At 38.2% G+C, this 15,737-nt stretch overlaps 1 protein-coding gene across 2 annotated transcripts in view; it reads left to right on the top strand.

The window, feature by feature from the left end:
- The window catches only part of SATB2 (SATB homeobox 2), a 206,940-nt gene extending 200,630 nt beyond the window's left edge, over nucleotides 1-6,310 (top strand). For both annotated transcript variants that reach the window (XM_055123353.1, XM_004601255.2), the window contains one exon: nucleotides 3,140-6,310. In XM_055123353.1, coding sequence (XP_054979328.1) covers nucleotides 3,140-3,601 — 462 coding nt within the window. In that variant the 3' untranslated portion in view covers nucleotides 3,602-6,310. The remainder of the gene's footprint in view (nucleotides 1-3,139) is intronic.
- Nucleotides 6,311-15,737: the final 9,427 nt, after the last annotated feature.

The following is a 15,737-nucleotide window of genomic DNA, read 5'->3' as shown; positions in this document are numbered from 1 at the left end:
GACTTATACTACAAAAGGCAAGCATAATTTAGAAAATGGGGCATTTTAATTCTCTTTTGTTTTTCAATTAGCACAATTGCTCTAATAGGGAGTACTCATCCTTGAGTATATTTTCTCCGATTATGTATTCCATATATAATTTGACACACTCTCTCTCCCTTTGCCTAAAACTCAAAATCTCTACCTGTTGACAGAGAGGTTCATCTGTTAAAAAAGTCAGGCTTCCCAAATTATGGTCTCAGAGTAAATATCTTCCTGCCATCAAAGCTGACCTGAGTAGGGCTGGCCCACCGTGCAAATCTACTTTCCCTAATGGCTATAATTAGGGTGGTGAAGTAACACTGCTCTTACTTTTTTGCTGATGCCAGCTTGCCACAATAGGCCACATAAGTTTACTCTTAGTTAAAAGTGGTAAAGAAATTTCCGAGAACATTCATTTTAATTGGTCAACATTATGGCTCTTTAGTGCCACTGTTTTATCATCCTATATTTTAGATTTCCTTCTTCCACCAGCTATCAGTTTGTTTGGGAGAATATTCTTATTTTCAGTGAATATTTATGTTTAGGATTAATTATACTTACTATTTTGATTATTGCTATTTATTATTTAAAAAGTTTCCCTCTTTTCTCTATTTTTACCTTATCTAGGCAGCAATTTCTTGTGCCCTTAAATGTATTAGAGTCCATATTAAAAACATTTTGATATTAACATGAAATTAGTTTTTCATTAGACGATCCTCAGACTGAGATAGATGGAAAGGACATTTTTCTTAATTTATGACTTTAATACTATTTCATGGTCTAAAATACTGATGTTCCATGGGTGTCTGAATTAATTGGTCATATTTTTTTTTGGAAAATTTCAGGAAGTTGGTTATTGATCTGAATATAGTAAATTTTTGCTCTTGAAGTTGACAGACTACTTTCTAATGGGGACTTGCATAGTATCTTCTGCATTATTTACTATTGCTACTGATGTTGGAAGAAGTGAGCAGTGACTGAATGTCTTCCTGAATATCCCATCCCCCTGACCCTATCCATGAAGCTCTCTCACATGGATGTATGAGAGCAAAAGGTGTTGTTCTGACAGTCTCTTTAGCATTGCTTTCTTTGATTTGTTAGATTAAAACTCATAAATAAAGATTACAATGGGAATCCATCATTAAAATCAAAAGTAGGCTTCGCTGGGGCTGGACAGATAGTACACATAGCACATAGCATAGGGCTCTTGCCTTACCTGGATTTGATCCCTTGCACCACATACAGTTCTTTGAGCCCCACCAGGAATGCTCTCTGAGAATAGATCCAGGAATAAGTCCTGAATACTGCTGGGTGTGTCCCCAGGACCAAAACAAACAAACAAACAAACAAACTCCTTAATTCGTATCAAATAACAGAGATACAACTTGGTTTATGTGCAAGGTTGGAAACAATCCATGTGTTACATGGACTGTGAGGAAGAGGTACAGTTCTCACAAGTGAGCTCTCTTCCTGAGGCACTGTGAGAAGGCGAGTCTTATAGAGTATTAAAAGCAGCAACCCAGAATTGGTTTGATTGCTTATGGTTCCTTCTCTGACCTTATTTTAGAAAGATTAGAAACAAGGAAATGAGAGCCTAGGATTGACTTGATGTTTGAGCATTCTTTCTTTTTTCTTTTTTTCTGGCCACACCTAGTGGTGCTCAGGGTATACTCCTGGCTCTGCACTCAGGGATCATTGCTGATGAGCTTGGGAAGTTCTGTAACACTGGTCATATGTCGATCCAGTGCATGCAAGACAAGCAACCTACATGCTATACTATCACTCGGGCCACTGGGAATTCTTAACTAGATATGCCACATTTTTGGCCATGCAGTGTTTCCCAAACACAGAACATTTGTTTGCATATATGGTATGCCAGATCGCTGTATCACTGTATCACTGTCATCCCCTTGTTCGTCGATTTACTGGAGTGGGCACCAGTAATGTCTCTATTCCTCCCAGCCCTGAGATTTTAGCAGCCTTTCCTTACTCATCTTTCCCAATGATTGGAGGCTCTTTCAGGGTCAAGGGAATGAGACCTATCGTTACTGTTTTTGGCATATCAAATACACCACTGGTAGCTTGCCAGTCTCTGCCTGTGCGGGCGGGATACTCTCAGTAGCTTGGCAGACTCTCTGAGAGGTGCATAAATATATCTATATAGATATAGATATATTTATATATAGATATATTTATTTATAACTATGATTTGTTGCCTACTGTCTGAACTCCATCTAATATGGTGTGGGAATTATGGAAAATGGGTAGGAAGTATCTTATAATGTGTCCAGAAAGCGGACTGGAGCATGGCGGTGGTTGGGTAGTGGAGGTCAGCTGCCGGGGCTGGGTCCTTTTGGGCGGGGAGGGTTCTCACCTGCCCCCCTCTGGGGCACCCCAAGTGAAAACAGCCTGGCGCAGAGTCCAGATGCGGATATGCCAGATATGGACTTAAAATTTATTTCAAAACTAGAATTTAAAAATTGTATAAAGTATAGAGGTCTGTGTCCATACATAAAGGTAAAAGAGAAGTTTAAATTTAGTTATATTAGAACACCTGGACATGGATAAGAACCCCATAAATTAGTGTGTGTGCAAAAGAGAGTAACTTATAGTAATTTTAAGAAGGTCCCGCTATATGAGTATAAAATAATGAATTAAAAATTAATTCAATAAGCAGTTTTATCTTGAAATTTAGTTTGTAGTTTTAACTTTAAAAATATTGCTAAAGAATCTAAATTGGGGTTCAAATGAAGTAAAGTTGTCCTTTTATTTTAAATGAAGGACTGTGTTTTTGACTCAGATAGCAACTAACCCTTTATTGTGCTCTAAAATTAAGAAGCTTATGACAATGACTATCATTTATTCAACCTAAAACACAGCCATTGTCATGTTTTGGAAGGACACCCAGGTAAGTGGAAGTGTCTCTGCACTTGAACTCTTACAGATGAGATTCTGAATCTCCAAAAGCACATTGCAGTTTCCTGAAGATCTGAATTTATAAATCATCACTCCCTTACTCCGATGTTGGACAGATAGCAAATGTTTAGGGGGTGGGGGGGTGGCTTTTGACAGGTAAAACCATGAGTCAGAGGTTCATGATTTTTGTTTTAATTATCAGGTCCTTCATAGACAGCAGTCTCAGCCAGCCAAGGAAAATTCCCCTCCTAGAGAAGAAGCACCTCCCCCACCTCCTCCAGCTGAAGACAGTTGTACCAAAAAACCCCGGTCACGCACAAAGATCTCCTTGGAAGCGCTGGGCATCCTCCAAAGCTTTATTCATGACGTGGGCCTGTACCCTGACCAGGAAGCTATCCACACTCTTTCTGCCCAGTTGGATCTCCCCAAACACACCATTATCAAGTTCTTCCAGAACCAGCGGTACCATGTAAAGCACCATGGTAAGCTCAAGGAGCACCTGGGCTCCGCAGTGGACGTGGCCGAATATAAGGATGAGGAGCTGCTGACAGAGTCTGAGGAGAATGATAGCGAGGAAGGTTCCGAGGAGATGTACAAAGTGGAGGCTGAGGAGGAAAGTGCTGAGAAAAGCAAGGCTCCGCCTGCTGAAATCGACCAGAGATAATGTGAACTCCTACCAGGCAAAGCAATATATTGGTCCAAGGATTTTCTGGTTTTGTTTCTTCAAGAAATTTTTTGGCTTTATTTTATTTTTGTCTTTTTGTTGTTGTTGTTTGGTCTGTTTGTTTTTCTTACCTTTTTTGGACATTTCTTTGTTGCACAGGATATACCTGTAGACTGAATAAGTTCAGTATTTTCAAATCAGATATCGCCTTGGCAAAGACATTAAAGTGTTACACTTTTCCAGTGGACTGGATCATAGTAATTATAATCACGGAGACTCTGCCTTCATTATTCTTGCACTTATGGAAGAGACATCAGGCAAGTTCCAGGATGAAAAGACCTATGAAATAAATGAAGGAAGCTACAAGTGTGTGTATATGTATATGTATATATCTATATATTTACATATATATATTAAAATTGCATGGGACAGAGAACTTTACAATTTGAAAGAATAGACTGTGAAATGAGTTCTTAAAGAAGAGACTTGTTTATGTATTAAAAAAAAAAACCACTTCACGTGAGTCGCTTTGGCTTTTTGATAAACTGCGGCCTGCTCTCAGGGTGGGGTGACTATTTTTGAATTCCTATTTATTTTCTGTGTTTGTCCCTGATTTTTTTTAAAAAAAAATTCTATGGCTTCCTATCTGGCAGCTTGATGGGTAATTTTTGAGGTATGTATTTAACAATAAATCAACACTGCCAAAAAAAAAAAAAGAAAAGAAAAAAGAAAAAAATGAAAAAGAATGAAGAAAGTAAAGTAAGAAAAAAAATCAGGGCACCTTAAAATGATGCAAGTCAAATTTCTCTAAAGACACAATGCACAGTTAAAATGACTCGATATGTTCCGTTATTCAACTTGTCATTACTGTAGTGAACAGATGCTTTTCTGTGGAATTCCAAATGAGTATAACTGAAATTCAGTACAGAGAAAACTTGTCCATTAGTGCAGTCTTGATAAAATGACATTCAACATTGGACATATGGAATTCATAGTATGAGCCACATTTTATTGTGAAATTTATATACCTGCTTGTGGCTTCAAATATTAAAACTAATAAGCCTGCTCATTTAAAAGTTGTTTGTTGTTGCTGTTTGGGGGGGTGGGGTCATTTTTTTTTAAATATAAGATAGTTCAGTGTAATACTAAGTTAGAAAAGAAGTTGCTGCCCAGTTAAAGGGGCTCCCTCTAAAATAATCTACATTCTTATGTCTCCCAAAAGACTTTTCTTATATCTGTTTCACTTGGGGCTTCTCTTCTTTGTGTACATTCCATCCCCCCAAATCAAATGGTTTTAGTCCCTGGGCTCACGATAATCTTCCCTTTTTTAATATGGTAGCCCTTACAAGAACTTGTTTTTGAATCATTGCGCAGCTTCAGACAATAGAGTAAGCAAAGTGATTTCAGTGGCATCACCTACTTGTCATAAAGGGAAACATTTTCCCAGCTACTACATAGCTATTACTTTATGTAAAGCAGAACTAATACCAACTGGCTGTTGAGTGGAATGAGCATTAGAGCTGCAATCTACTATAGTTCTTCAAGCTTCCTATGGCTTTCTAGCAGCACACCAGTAGCATTAATTTCCACTTCTACTTATGGCAATTACGAGAAGGAGACCTCACCTTCTAACCATTCTCCAAAGTGGCCACCAAACAGTCCCACATCTTTGGATTTTTTTTTCTTTTTGTGCTTTCATGCAACCTTGTCAAAGACCTCATGCAATATCACTTTGAAAGTTATTTTCTGTTTACTACACAAGCATTGTAATATAACTGTTAATACTATTTATATATTTGAAAGTTATAAAAGGTAGGAGTTAAAAAAAAAACCTCTATGTGTAGATATTAACTCAGAACTTACAATATACAGGGAGAAGACATGTTGCAATACAAGCTAATTCTAGCTGCTCAGTAACCTCTGGAGTTTTTAAAGGGACATTTTCCTGTACTTTTTCAAATAATGATGTTTAAAAAATTATCCTGACATGAGCGTCATATATACCTTTGCAAAAGGATGGTTGTTTGCAGTGAAGCCCTGGACCCAACCTTCCTGTTTCTGTAGTATGCTGCAGCTTTAATCAGAAAGTTCTTGGTTGCTGCTTCCTGATCTCCGAGTTACTCTTTCCAAATTGTCTTCTTACACTGTTGCTGAAGGTCACTCTGTACACCCAATGGAAACTGATTTTGCCAAGCTCTTACAAGGTGGTTCATCTATCGATGGCATCCGCATTTGGTATCTTTTACACTTCAACCAAAAATTTATTAGGTATTTTTCAATGCTAAGTCTTGCCTTTTATTTTTTAATTTCACTGCCAAGTTTGCAGTGGTTCTAAGTGAATCTGTGGGCATTTTAGCCTGTGGTCTTGCCAGATCTTTGCGAATTACAATGCATATATGTCTATTTATTCAATATCTGTCATATAATATCTATTTGGAAGAAGAAACTTTCTCTTGTAGTGCCTCTTGACAAAGCACAATTTCCCGCCTTTTTTTTTTTTTGGTGAAATGAAAAATACAAATGTGTTTTATTGCGGTATCAACAATGTGAATAAGGATTAACATATTGTAAATGTTCTTTTTTCCATGTAAATCAACTATCTTTGTTATCACTAAGTGATAATTAATTTTTAACTTATGTGCATTGTTAGGCTGTTAGAATTTTTTGGTTGTTAAAATAAAATGCATTCAATAAATAAATATGACTTTGTTTGTCAAGTATTTTCTTGGGCATGCTTTCCTTTCTTTCTGTTTAAGTTTTCATTCAGAGTGAGACCTGGTAAGTTTAATGAAAACCCACTCCCTTATTTTAGCAATAAGATAGCAGTATCCATTATGACAATGAGTCCTGTGTGGTGCATGGATTTAATTACGCACGTGAACGTATGTGCACTGCTATATGTTTATAAATGCATGCATGCTCACATCCTGGAGCTGGCAACAGGGAGAGTCATTGATCCAAACGTTTTGTCGTACACAAACACAACTCAAATGTATTAAGATATATTTATGAGCTGCCTTCTTTATTTTTCTAGTGAAAATTTTTCTGTTTATAATTAAAAAACCACAAATGACTGCGTGTCAGGAAACTTTTGGAGTACATATGTCCATAGTTAATGGACATAAAAAAGTCTTTTATATTTAGAGCTGGGGTACCATAATGTGTGCATAGAAGAATGCCGGAAGGATTGATGTATCTAAAAAATGTGTGAAAATGATTTTTCAGAAAATGCTTACAATGGAAAAAATTGCTCAAAAGACTAAAGTTATTAGGAAAGGAGTAAGTGCTGAGCTTCAGAACTGGCAAAGAGAAAGTCAATTTAAAAAGTGATTTTGTTTTCTCTTGATATAAATTTTCTTTCTTTCTTTCTTTCTTTCTTTCTTTCTTTCTTTCTTTCTTTCTTTCTTTCTTTCTTTCTTTCTTTCTTTCTTTCTTTCTTCTCTTCTTCCTTCCTTTTTTCTTCCTTCCTTCCTTCTTTCCTTCCTTCCTCTCTTCCTTCCTTCCTTCCTTCCTTCCTTCCTTCCTTCCTTCCTTCCTTCCTTCCTTCCTTCCTTCCTTCTTTCTTTCTTTCTTTCTTTCTTTCTTTCTTTCTTTCTTTCTTTCTTTCTTTCTTTCTTTCTTTCTTTCTTTCTTTCTTTCTTTCGTTCTTTCTCTCTTTATCTCTCTTCCACCTTTTCCTTTCCCTCCTTTCCTCTTTCCTCCCTCCCTCCCTCCCTCCCTCCCTCCCTTCCTCCCTCCCTCCCTCCCTCCCTCCCTCCCTCCCTCCCTCCCTCCCTCCCTCCCTCCCTCCTCCTTCCTTCCTTCCTTCCTTCCTTCCTTCCTTCTTTCTTTCTTTCTTTCTTTCTTTCTTTCTTTCTTTCTTTCTTTCTTTCTTTCTTTCTTTCTTTCTTTCTTTCTTTCTTTCTTTCTCTCTTTATCTCTCTTCCACCTTTTCCTTTCCCTCCTTTCCTCTTTCCTCCCTCCCTCCCTCCCTCCCTCCCTCCCTCCCTCCCTCTCCTTCCTCCCTCCCTCCCTCCCTCCCTCCCTCCCTCCCTCCCTCCCTTCCTTCCTTCCTTCCTTTCTTCCTTCCTTCCTTCCTTCCTTCCTTCCTTCCCTCCCTCCTTCCTCCCTTACTCCGTCCCCTCCCTCCCTCCCTTCCCTCCTCCCTTCCCTCCTTCCTTCCCTCCTTCCTTCCTTCCTTCCTTCCTTCCTTCCTTCCTTCCTTCCTTCCTTCCTTCCTTCCTTCCTTCCTTCCTTCCTTCCTTCCCTCCTTCCTTTCCTCCTTCCTTCTCTCCCTCCTTCCCTCCCTCCCTCCTTCCTTCCTTCCTTCCTTCCTTCCTTCCTTCCTTCCTTCCTTCCTTCCTTCCTTCCTTCCTTCCTTCCTTCCTTCCTTCCTTCCTTCCTTCATTCCTTCCTTCCTTCCTTTCCTCCTTCCTTTTCTCCCTCCTTCCCTCCCTCCCTCCCTCCCTCCTTCCTTCCTTCCTTCCTTCCTTCCTTGCTTTCCTCCTTCCTTTCCTCCTTCCTTCTCTCCCTTCTTCCCTCCCTCCCTCCTTCCTTCCTTCCTTCCTTCCTTCCTTCCTTCCTTCCTTCCTTCCTTCCTTCCTTCCTTCCTTCCTTCCTTCCTTCCTTCCTTCCTTCTTCCTTTCTTCCTTCCTTCCACATTTGTTGAACATACAGATGTACTTTTAATTCATTATCTTCCTCAGTTTTATTTCCCTTTATTCCTCAGAATATAATTAATATTTCATGGCTTATGTAGAAATGTTATAAGGACAGTTTGCAGAATCTGAGTTATTTGCAGAAAGGCTAACCATCCCAAAGCACAGAGAGCTGAAGGTTTCTAAAGACTAATTAAAGGCTCCATACAGGGTGAAACAAACTAATTATGCAAATGTAAATTAATTTTGTGAGACAAAGATGGGGAAGAAAAATATATGTGAGATCATGTGGTTTTAGCACAAGTGCTTTCATCTTGAATGAGGGTGTGTATTTTAAGGAACAACTTTATCAGAGGTGAGTAAGTGAAAAGTGGGAAGCTCTGCCCACAGATTAGCTTCAGCCTAGAAGGCGATTCTGTACTGGCAACTTGTTTCCCAAAATGGGATGGGATGGAAAGCATCTCTTGAGTATACTCCAGGTCATATTATGGTATCTCAGAGCCATCATCACTTCATAGACCAAGTTTTTCTCTTTTTCCTTTGGAGGAGTTAATTTCCCTTTATATGAGTTTTATTTTCTGAAGTGTTTTAAAGATTTCAAACTTTTGATATTTTCTTTTAAAAGGCAATCAAGATATAATCTGAGAATAGACATTTATTAAACATGGGCCAGAGAGATAGCACAGTGTGTAGGGAGCTTGCCTTGAAAGCTGTCAACCCAGGTTTGGTCCCCAGAATCCTATATGGTTCTGCAGTCCTGCCAGTAGTGATCCCTGAGTGCAGAGTTAGGAGTAAACTTTGAGCACCACTGGGTGTGATCCCCAAACCAAACAACAACATAAAAGCACTCTAAACATACCAGATTTGTTAGGAACTCAAGTGACAAAAATGTCTGACTTGGCACCTGCCCCTCAAGGAGTTTACAGAAAGTCATACAATCATTTCCAGATAGAGTGACACACATACGTGCGATATGTAGAGAAGGAAACAATTACTTGTGACCTACAATGGTCATGGTAGGTGGATGTTGTATGAGTAGCTGCTTATAACAGAAAAAAAATACAATCGCAGGTATCAATGTGAGAGTTTCCTCATTTCTTAGAAGTGCTGATGTTGACTGGTTTCATGAAGTTTTGAGGGATTCATGTTCTTAACAGCTCCATTTCCTCCTGCCTTCCCTCTCTATTGTTTAAGATGATTGAATTCTCACCATCATCTTCTCCCTATTGAGAACTGTGTGGATAAAGGAGAAGCAAATTGTCATTCTCTGGCTATAAAAATTGCAAGTCTTTATAAAAAAAAAAACTGTGCTACAATAAATAGCATTGCACTGATTTTTGGTGCACAAACATGTTTTATTTTTTTTTAATTAACGTTTTCATGTAAACACAACTATTGTGGGACCAATGCCAAAGAATGGAATCACTTGAGTTATGTGAGATGTCTATTTTTAATACTTTGAGGTTTATACTTTCACTACGTCCCAAATTTCCTGGATACCTTTAAGGATTGGTCTAAGATTACTTGAGGAAGTCATTCTTGACTTGCTCTCACAAATAGTTTTGTACTAACATCCTTCCCAGTTTACTTTTCCATACAGGACTGGAAGAAGGCTTGTGGTTGCTACCGTTGCTCATGAGAAGGTGTGAAGTCTTAGTAGATGACCATTCAGAGTAACAGTTGGAGGTGATACAGGATTTGTGGGTATCTGTGTGATAATGTTTACTATGGATAAGCATGTTCAGGACTAGTATATTAAGTCAGAGAAATAAAGAATATATAATGCAATGAAAGAGACAGTGATTGAGAGCCCAGAAAATTTCATATTACTAAGAAATGGACCAGAATTAAAATCCAGGTCTGCATGTCACTGAAGTCTACATATTATACCCTGTGGGACACTTTTATATCCAAGAATGACTTAGTAAATCTGTATGAACTAAACATCAATTTTATAGCAAACATTTTATGAGATGACCTTGATATAACATGTTTTTCATAAGTTTTTCTGATTATGTCATTTTTTGATGAAGTTCTGAAAAGAAAAGATGTAATTAAAAATAATCCATGCTGTTAACAAAATGGACTCAAAAGAATCTAAAAATAGCTTTACAAAATAAATTGTAATTGAGGTACTATGGTTACAATAATATTGACATTTGTGCTTATAGTAAACACATCTATTGTACTGCTTCCCCCAGCCCCTCTCCAAATACAGATAAATTCTCTGTGATCTTTTAAGAGGCTTAAAGTGTTACCTTTACATTGGGGAATAAAAACCTTTAAAAATATTTCATTAGCTCTGTAATAATAGCAGACAGCAATGACCAAAGGTATTTATAGCTTATCCCTTATTCATTCATAAACCAAAGGCCACTTTGACTCAACAGCTAAGGGGAGCCAGTCTTGGGAAGCTCAGTAGCAATATTGCCCTATGCAGTCCTAGGAAGTCCCTCCATCACTTTAAGTAAAATATAGGAAAAAAGATTTTTCATACTTTCTTTGAAGTTGATATTTTTTCCTTGTAAAATTCTACCAGTGCCTTAAGTATCTTTGATACTAATCCCTTATCAGATGAGAGGGTGTTGGGTAAATATTTTTTTTCTATTCTGTGGGTTGTCTTTGTATCTTGATCACTGTCTCTTTTGAGTTGCAGAATCTTCTTACTTTAATGTAGTCACATTTGTTTAATCTTAGCTTCCACTTGCTTGGTCAGTGGTGTTACATCTTTGAAGATGCCTTAAGTTTCAATGTCGTGGAGGTTCTGCCTACGTTTTCTCCATGAAACTTATTTTGCTTGAAGTTGATTGAGAGGAGACAGTGATCTATCCTATTATCTATTTCTTAACAAATTTGAACTTATATTTAAGTTATTTTTAAGTTTCCAGCTTTCTTATCCATAAATTGGGGTTAATAGTCTCTATTTCTCAGGGTTATTGTTATAATGAACTACAAACAGGTAGAATCATCTAGAATAATTTCTTTTAGGAAGAAGAAGCAAGATACTGCTATAAATGAGTTTAAATGGTTTAGATGAGTTACAGATCAGGATTAGATCTGATTTAGAAAATCATCTTACATGATGTAAAACATATGTACCCAAAGGCTGTTTCTTTATCTTTGTTGCCCATTCTCTCTCTATATATATATCTTTCTTTCTCTCTCTCTCTCTTTCTCTCTCTCTCTCTCTCTCTCATTTTCCTTTACTACAGTCATTCTCCTTCCTCTCTGTCTTCCTGTCAAGAGAATTGTTGGACCAAAGTTATAGTATCTTTCTGTGGACTTTAAAATTAGCTAGCCAAACACTGGGGAAACCACTCTCATTTTTATATTTTATTATTTTGTTTGTTTATTCCTGCACATTTTCTGTTCTGCTGCTTTTTCCTTTTTTCTCTAGTTATCAGGGTACTATGGTAGACTACTGCATTGGTTCCTTTGTTGGTGGTCCCTTCCTAGAACCTCCAGTCCTAACTTATTTAGTATCATGGTTCTAAACTAAACCTCTCTAGTTTCAGGCTGCAGCCCAGACTTTTTGCAGATCTCCAAACTTTTAACTTCTACTGCCTATTTAATGCCTCCATTTGGATGGAAAATTTGACTATTCCTAAGTGACCTCATCTTCTTTTCCCAATTTGTTGTATCCAGCTGATGGCAAGGCTAACTTTTCAGTGACTCATACCTAATACCTTGAATTCATCCTTCATTCTGTCTTTCCTTTTTAGCTCTTTATCCAGCTGATGCAAAATCCTTTTTGGCTCTGCCTTCAGAACATATTTCGTCTTCACTCTCACCCTCATCAATAATGCTATTATCTTGGTCAGAGTCCACAGTAGCAGACTGCCCCCTATGTATTTTTTGCTCTACCCTGTCACGTCTTTAGGATTTAATGACTGTTTTGACAGGGACATTCCAGGATTAAGTGAAATGACCCTTTCAGTTCTCTCTCTCTCTCTCTCTCTCTCTCTCTCTCTCTCTCTCTCTCTCTCTCTCTCTTTCTCTCGCTCGCTCGCTCACTTGCTCTCTCTCTCCTTTTCTCTCTTTTTGCTTTTTTGGGTCACACCTGGCAATGCACATGGGTTACTCCTGGCTCTGCACTCAGGAATTACTCCTGGCAGTGCTCAGGGGGGCCATATGGGATGCTGGGAATCAAACCCAGGTCGGCCAGCTTGCAAGGCTAACTAACGACCTATCTGCTATGCTATTGCTCCAACCCCAACCCTTTCAGTTCTCTTCCACTCTCCCTTTCTGCTGAGATGCACTCATATCAACTCCTCACCATCCCTGAAAGACATAGGCCCACTTTTGCCTCAAAGTCTATGCTCTTCCTTCTTTACATTCTGCTCCCATACAGCCCCTGGCCACTTGCTCTGTCCCTACCAGCCTGTTCAAAATTCAGCTCCTGCACAAGAACTATACAGAAAACTTTATTTAAAAATGCCAATGAGGACCAGCACTGTGGCTCAGTGGTAGAGTACATGTTTTGTGTATGTGACATTTTGGGTTTGATCTTGGCCCCTACTCAAGAAAAAGAGAAAGGAAAACAAATATATATGCAAATGGATCCCACCCATGCCTTCTAGAACCTCTATAGCCAATGCTATTTTAATTTTCTAAATAGTGATAACATAATATGAACTTTCCTCATTTTTTGTTTTTGTCAGTTTCTTCATCTGAGTGAAAACTCCTGAAGCATGTTTATCTTAACCTATAACTATTTAAGTGAGAATATTTCATAGTTTTCATTTATTTAGATTTTTCAATTTTCCCAACTTTGGTGGGATGAAGGATTTAAATTGCCTTATAGAGATGAACTTCATCTGACTATTTATTTTGTGTGTAACGCAGTATCTGAGGCCTTAGGAGCCTTCAAGTCTGATATTTATGAACTCCATATTTGGGTGATTCATAGTCTGATTCAATGCTGTCTTGGAAGACAGTCACTGAACCATGGATTTGGTTGCTGAGCACATCCGTTTTTTCACTCTTGCCCTCTTGGCAGGCATATAACAAATTTATTTTAAATTACTTGATCCAAAAAAACTTAAAAGAATGGCAACTAGAATTATCATAAATCAATAAAGCAAATTTGTGATGATTAATTTCAACATGTTTTTAACCTTTCTTATTCTAGTAAAGAACAACCATCATTTGTGAGTTCCGTAGTCAATACGTCATTTGTGAGTTCCATACTCAATGCCACATGATAGAAAGTTTCTCCTGTCCTTTAAAGGAGCACTTTTAACAGTTTTTCAAAACTGGTTTTCAGACTATGAAGTCACTAAGCTGTCGTCTGTCCATGAAACTCTGTAGAGTTCCTTAAAATCTTGATGGTAATCTAGCTGGATTGAGTATTCTTAGCAAGGTGTTCATGTTGTTGAGTTTTTGTACTTCTATATTCTTTTGGCTCTGAGTCTCATTTAAGAGATATGTTGTATATCATACTGGATTTCTTTTGTATGTAAGTTCCTTTTTTTGATCTTGCTGATTTCAGTATTCTTTTTTGAATTTTGTCTTTTTGAGTACAATTTGTCTTGGAATTTTCCTAATTGGGTCTATTTTCACCAGGACCCTTTAAGTCTTTTGGATCCCAGTGCCTGTAATCCTCAACTCTGGGAAGTTTTTATCAATGATTTCTGTAACTGTTGTTTCTTCATCATGTTTGCCTTCCTGTTCTTCAGGGACACCAGTGATTCTTCTATCGTTCTTGAACTCAATCCCATAGTTCTCTGGTATGCTGCTTATTTCTTTTCAGACTACTTTCCATCTTTTGCTCTTTCCTAGTGGCTTCCTCCTACTCCTCTTGGAGCTCCTTGATCTTTAGCTCAGCTTCTATTATTGTGTTGTTCAGAGTTACTATCGACTTTTTAAATTTTTTTAAATGTATTTATTTATTTATTTTTTAATATGTCACCGTGAGGTACAGTTACAGACTTACAAACTTTCGTGTTTATGTTTCAGTCATATAATGATCGAGTACCCATCCTTCCACCAGTGCCCGTTCTCCACCATCAATGTTCCCAGAATCCTTCCCAACACCTCTGTAGCAGGCGCATTCCCTTATGAACTTCTTTTTATGTCATTTACTATAATCTTAAATTCTGCCATTTCTGACTATAGTAAATTTTTAATTTTGACTCTCATACTTTCTTGTGTTTTGCTGTGCTATCCCTGTGCTATCATTTATTTTCTCTTTTTCTTATTTTTTATGTTTTATTATTGAATTACTGTGAGATATAGTTACAAGCTTTCATGTTTGAGTTTCAGTCATGCAATGATCAAACACCCATCCCTCCACCAGTGCACATTCTCAACCACCAATATCCCCTGTATACTCCCCTTTCCAGCCCTCCCCCTGCCTCTATGACAGACAATTTCCCCCATGCTCTCTCTCTATTTTTGCACATTATGGTCTGCAATGCCTATTGCAGATACAATCAGGTACTGAGAGGTTATCATGTTTGATCCTTAATCTACTTTCAGCACATATATCCTATCCCAAATGAATCATCCAACCATCGTTGACTTAGTGATCCCTTCCTTATTCCAGCTGCCTATCCCCTCAGCTCATGAGGCAGGCTTCCAACTATGGGGCAATATTTCTGGCTCTTGGGTCTTCTGTCCTTGGGTGTCTGTCTCATATTATGTTATTTTATATTCCACTAATGAGTACAGTCCTTCTATGTCTGTCCCTCTCTTTCTGACTCATTTCACTTAGCATGATACTCTTCATGTCCATCCACCTATAAGCAAATTTCATTACTTCATCTCTCCTGACAGCTGCATAATATTCCATTGTATAGATGTACCAAAGTTTCTTTAACCAGTCGTCTGTTCTCGGGCACTTGGGTTGTTTCCAGATTCTGGCTATTGTGAACAGTGCTGCACTAAACATGCAGGTGCAGATATCATTTCTACTGTGCTTTTTTGCACCCTTGGGATATAGTTCCAGAAGTGGCATTGTGGGATCATATGGAAATACAATTTCTAGTTTTTGAAGGACTGTCCATATTGTTTTCCAGAAAGGTTGGACCAGTGGGCAACAGTAAAAGAGCATCCCTTCTTTCCCCATATCCATGCCAGCACTGGTTGCTTTTGTTTTTTTGAATGTGTATGTGTTGTTGTTTCTTTGACTTCATTAAACATCCTCATCATAGTGTCACCAAAGACACTCTCTGAGGATTTACTGGTGTTGTTTATATCTTCAGTGATATTGTTTTTGCTTGTTGAGCTTGGTGGATTTCTACGTGTCTTCCCCATTGGTTTTCTAGTGTTCTTGATATGCTGGAGGTGAGTCTGTGTAGTTAACTCCCTGGAAGATGCTGAGGGATTAATCGAGAGGTTGCTTTCTGTCTTGTCCACCCATCCTAGGATGGTGGAACAGCAAGCAGAAGGCCAAGTAGGGGCTGTGGTGTGGGCCTTACTATGGCACAGGAGGCTGCTGAGCCCCACCCAGGAGGGAGGTGCTTTACCTCCCATTAAAGCTCCGCCTTCTGTTCATA

This window comes from Sorex araneus, chromosome X, assembly GCF_027595985.1.
Source record: "Sorex araneus isolate mSorAra2 chromosome X, mSorAra2.pri, whole genome shotgun sequence".
NCBI lineage: Eukaryota > Metazoa > Chordata > Mammalia > Eulipotyphla > Soricidae > Sorex > Sorex araneus.
Note: the sequence above shows the minus strand (reverse complement) of the source record. Positions and strands in the feature narration are given on the sequence as shown.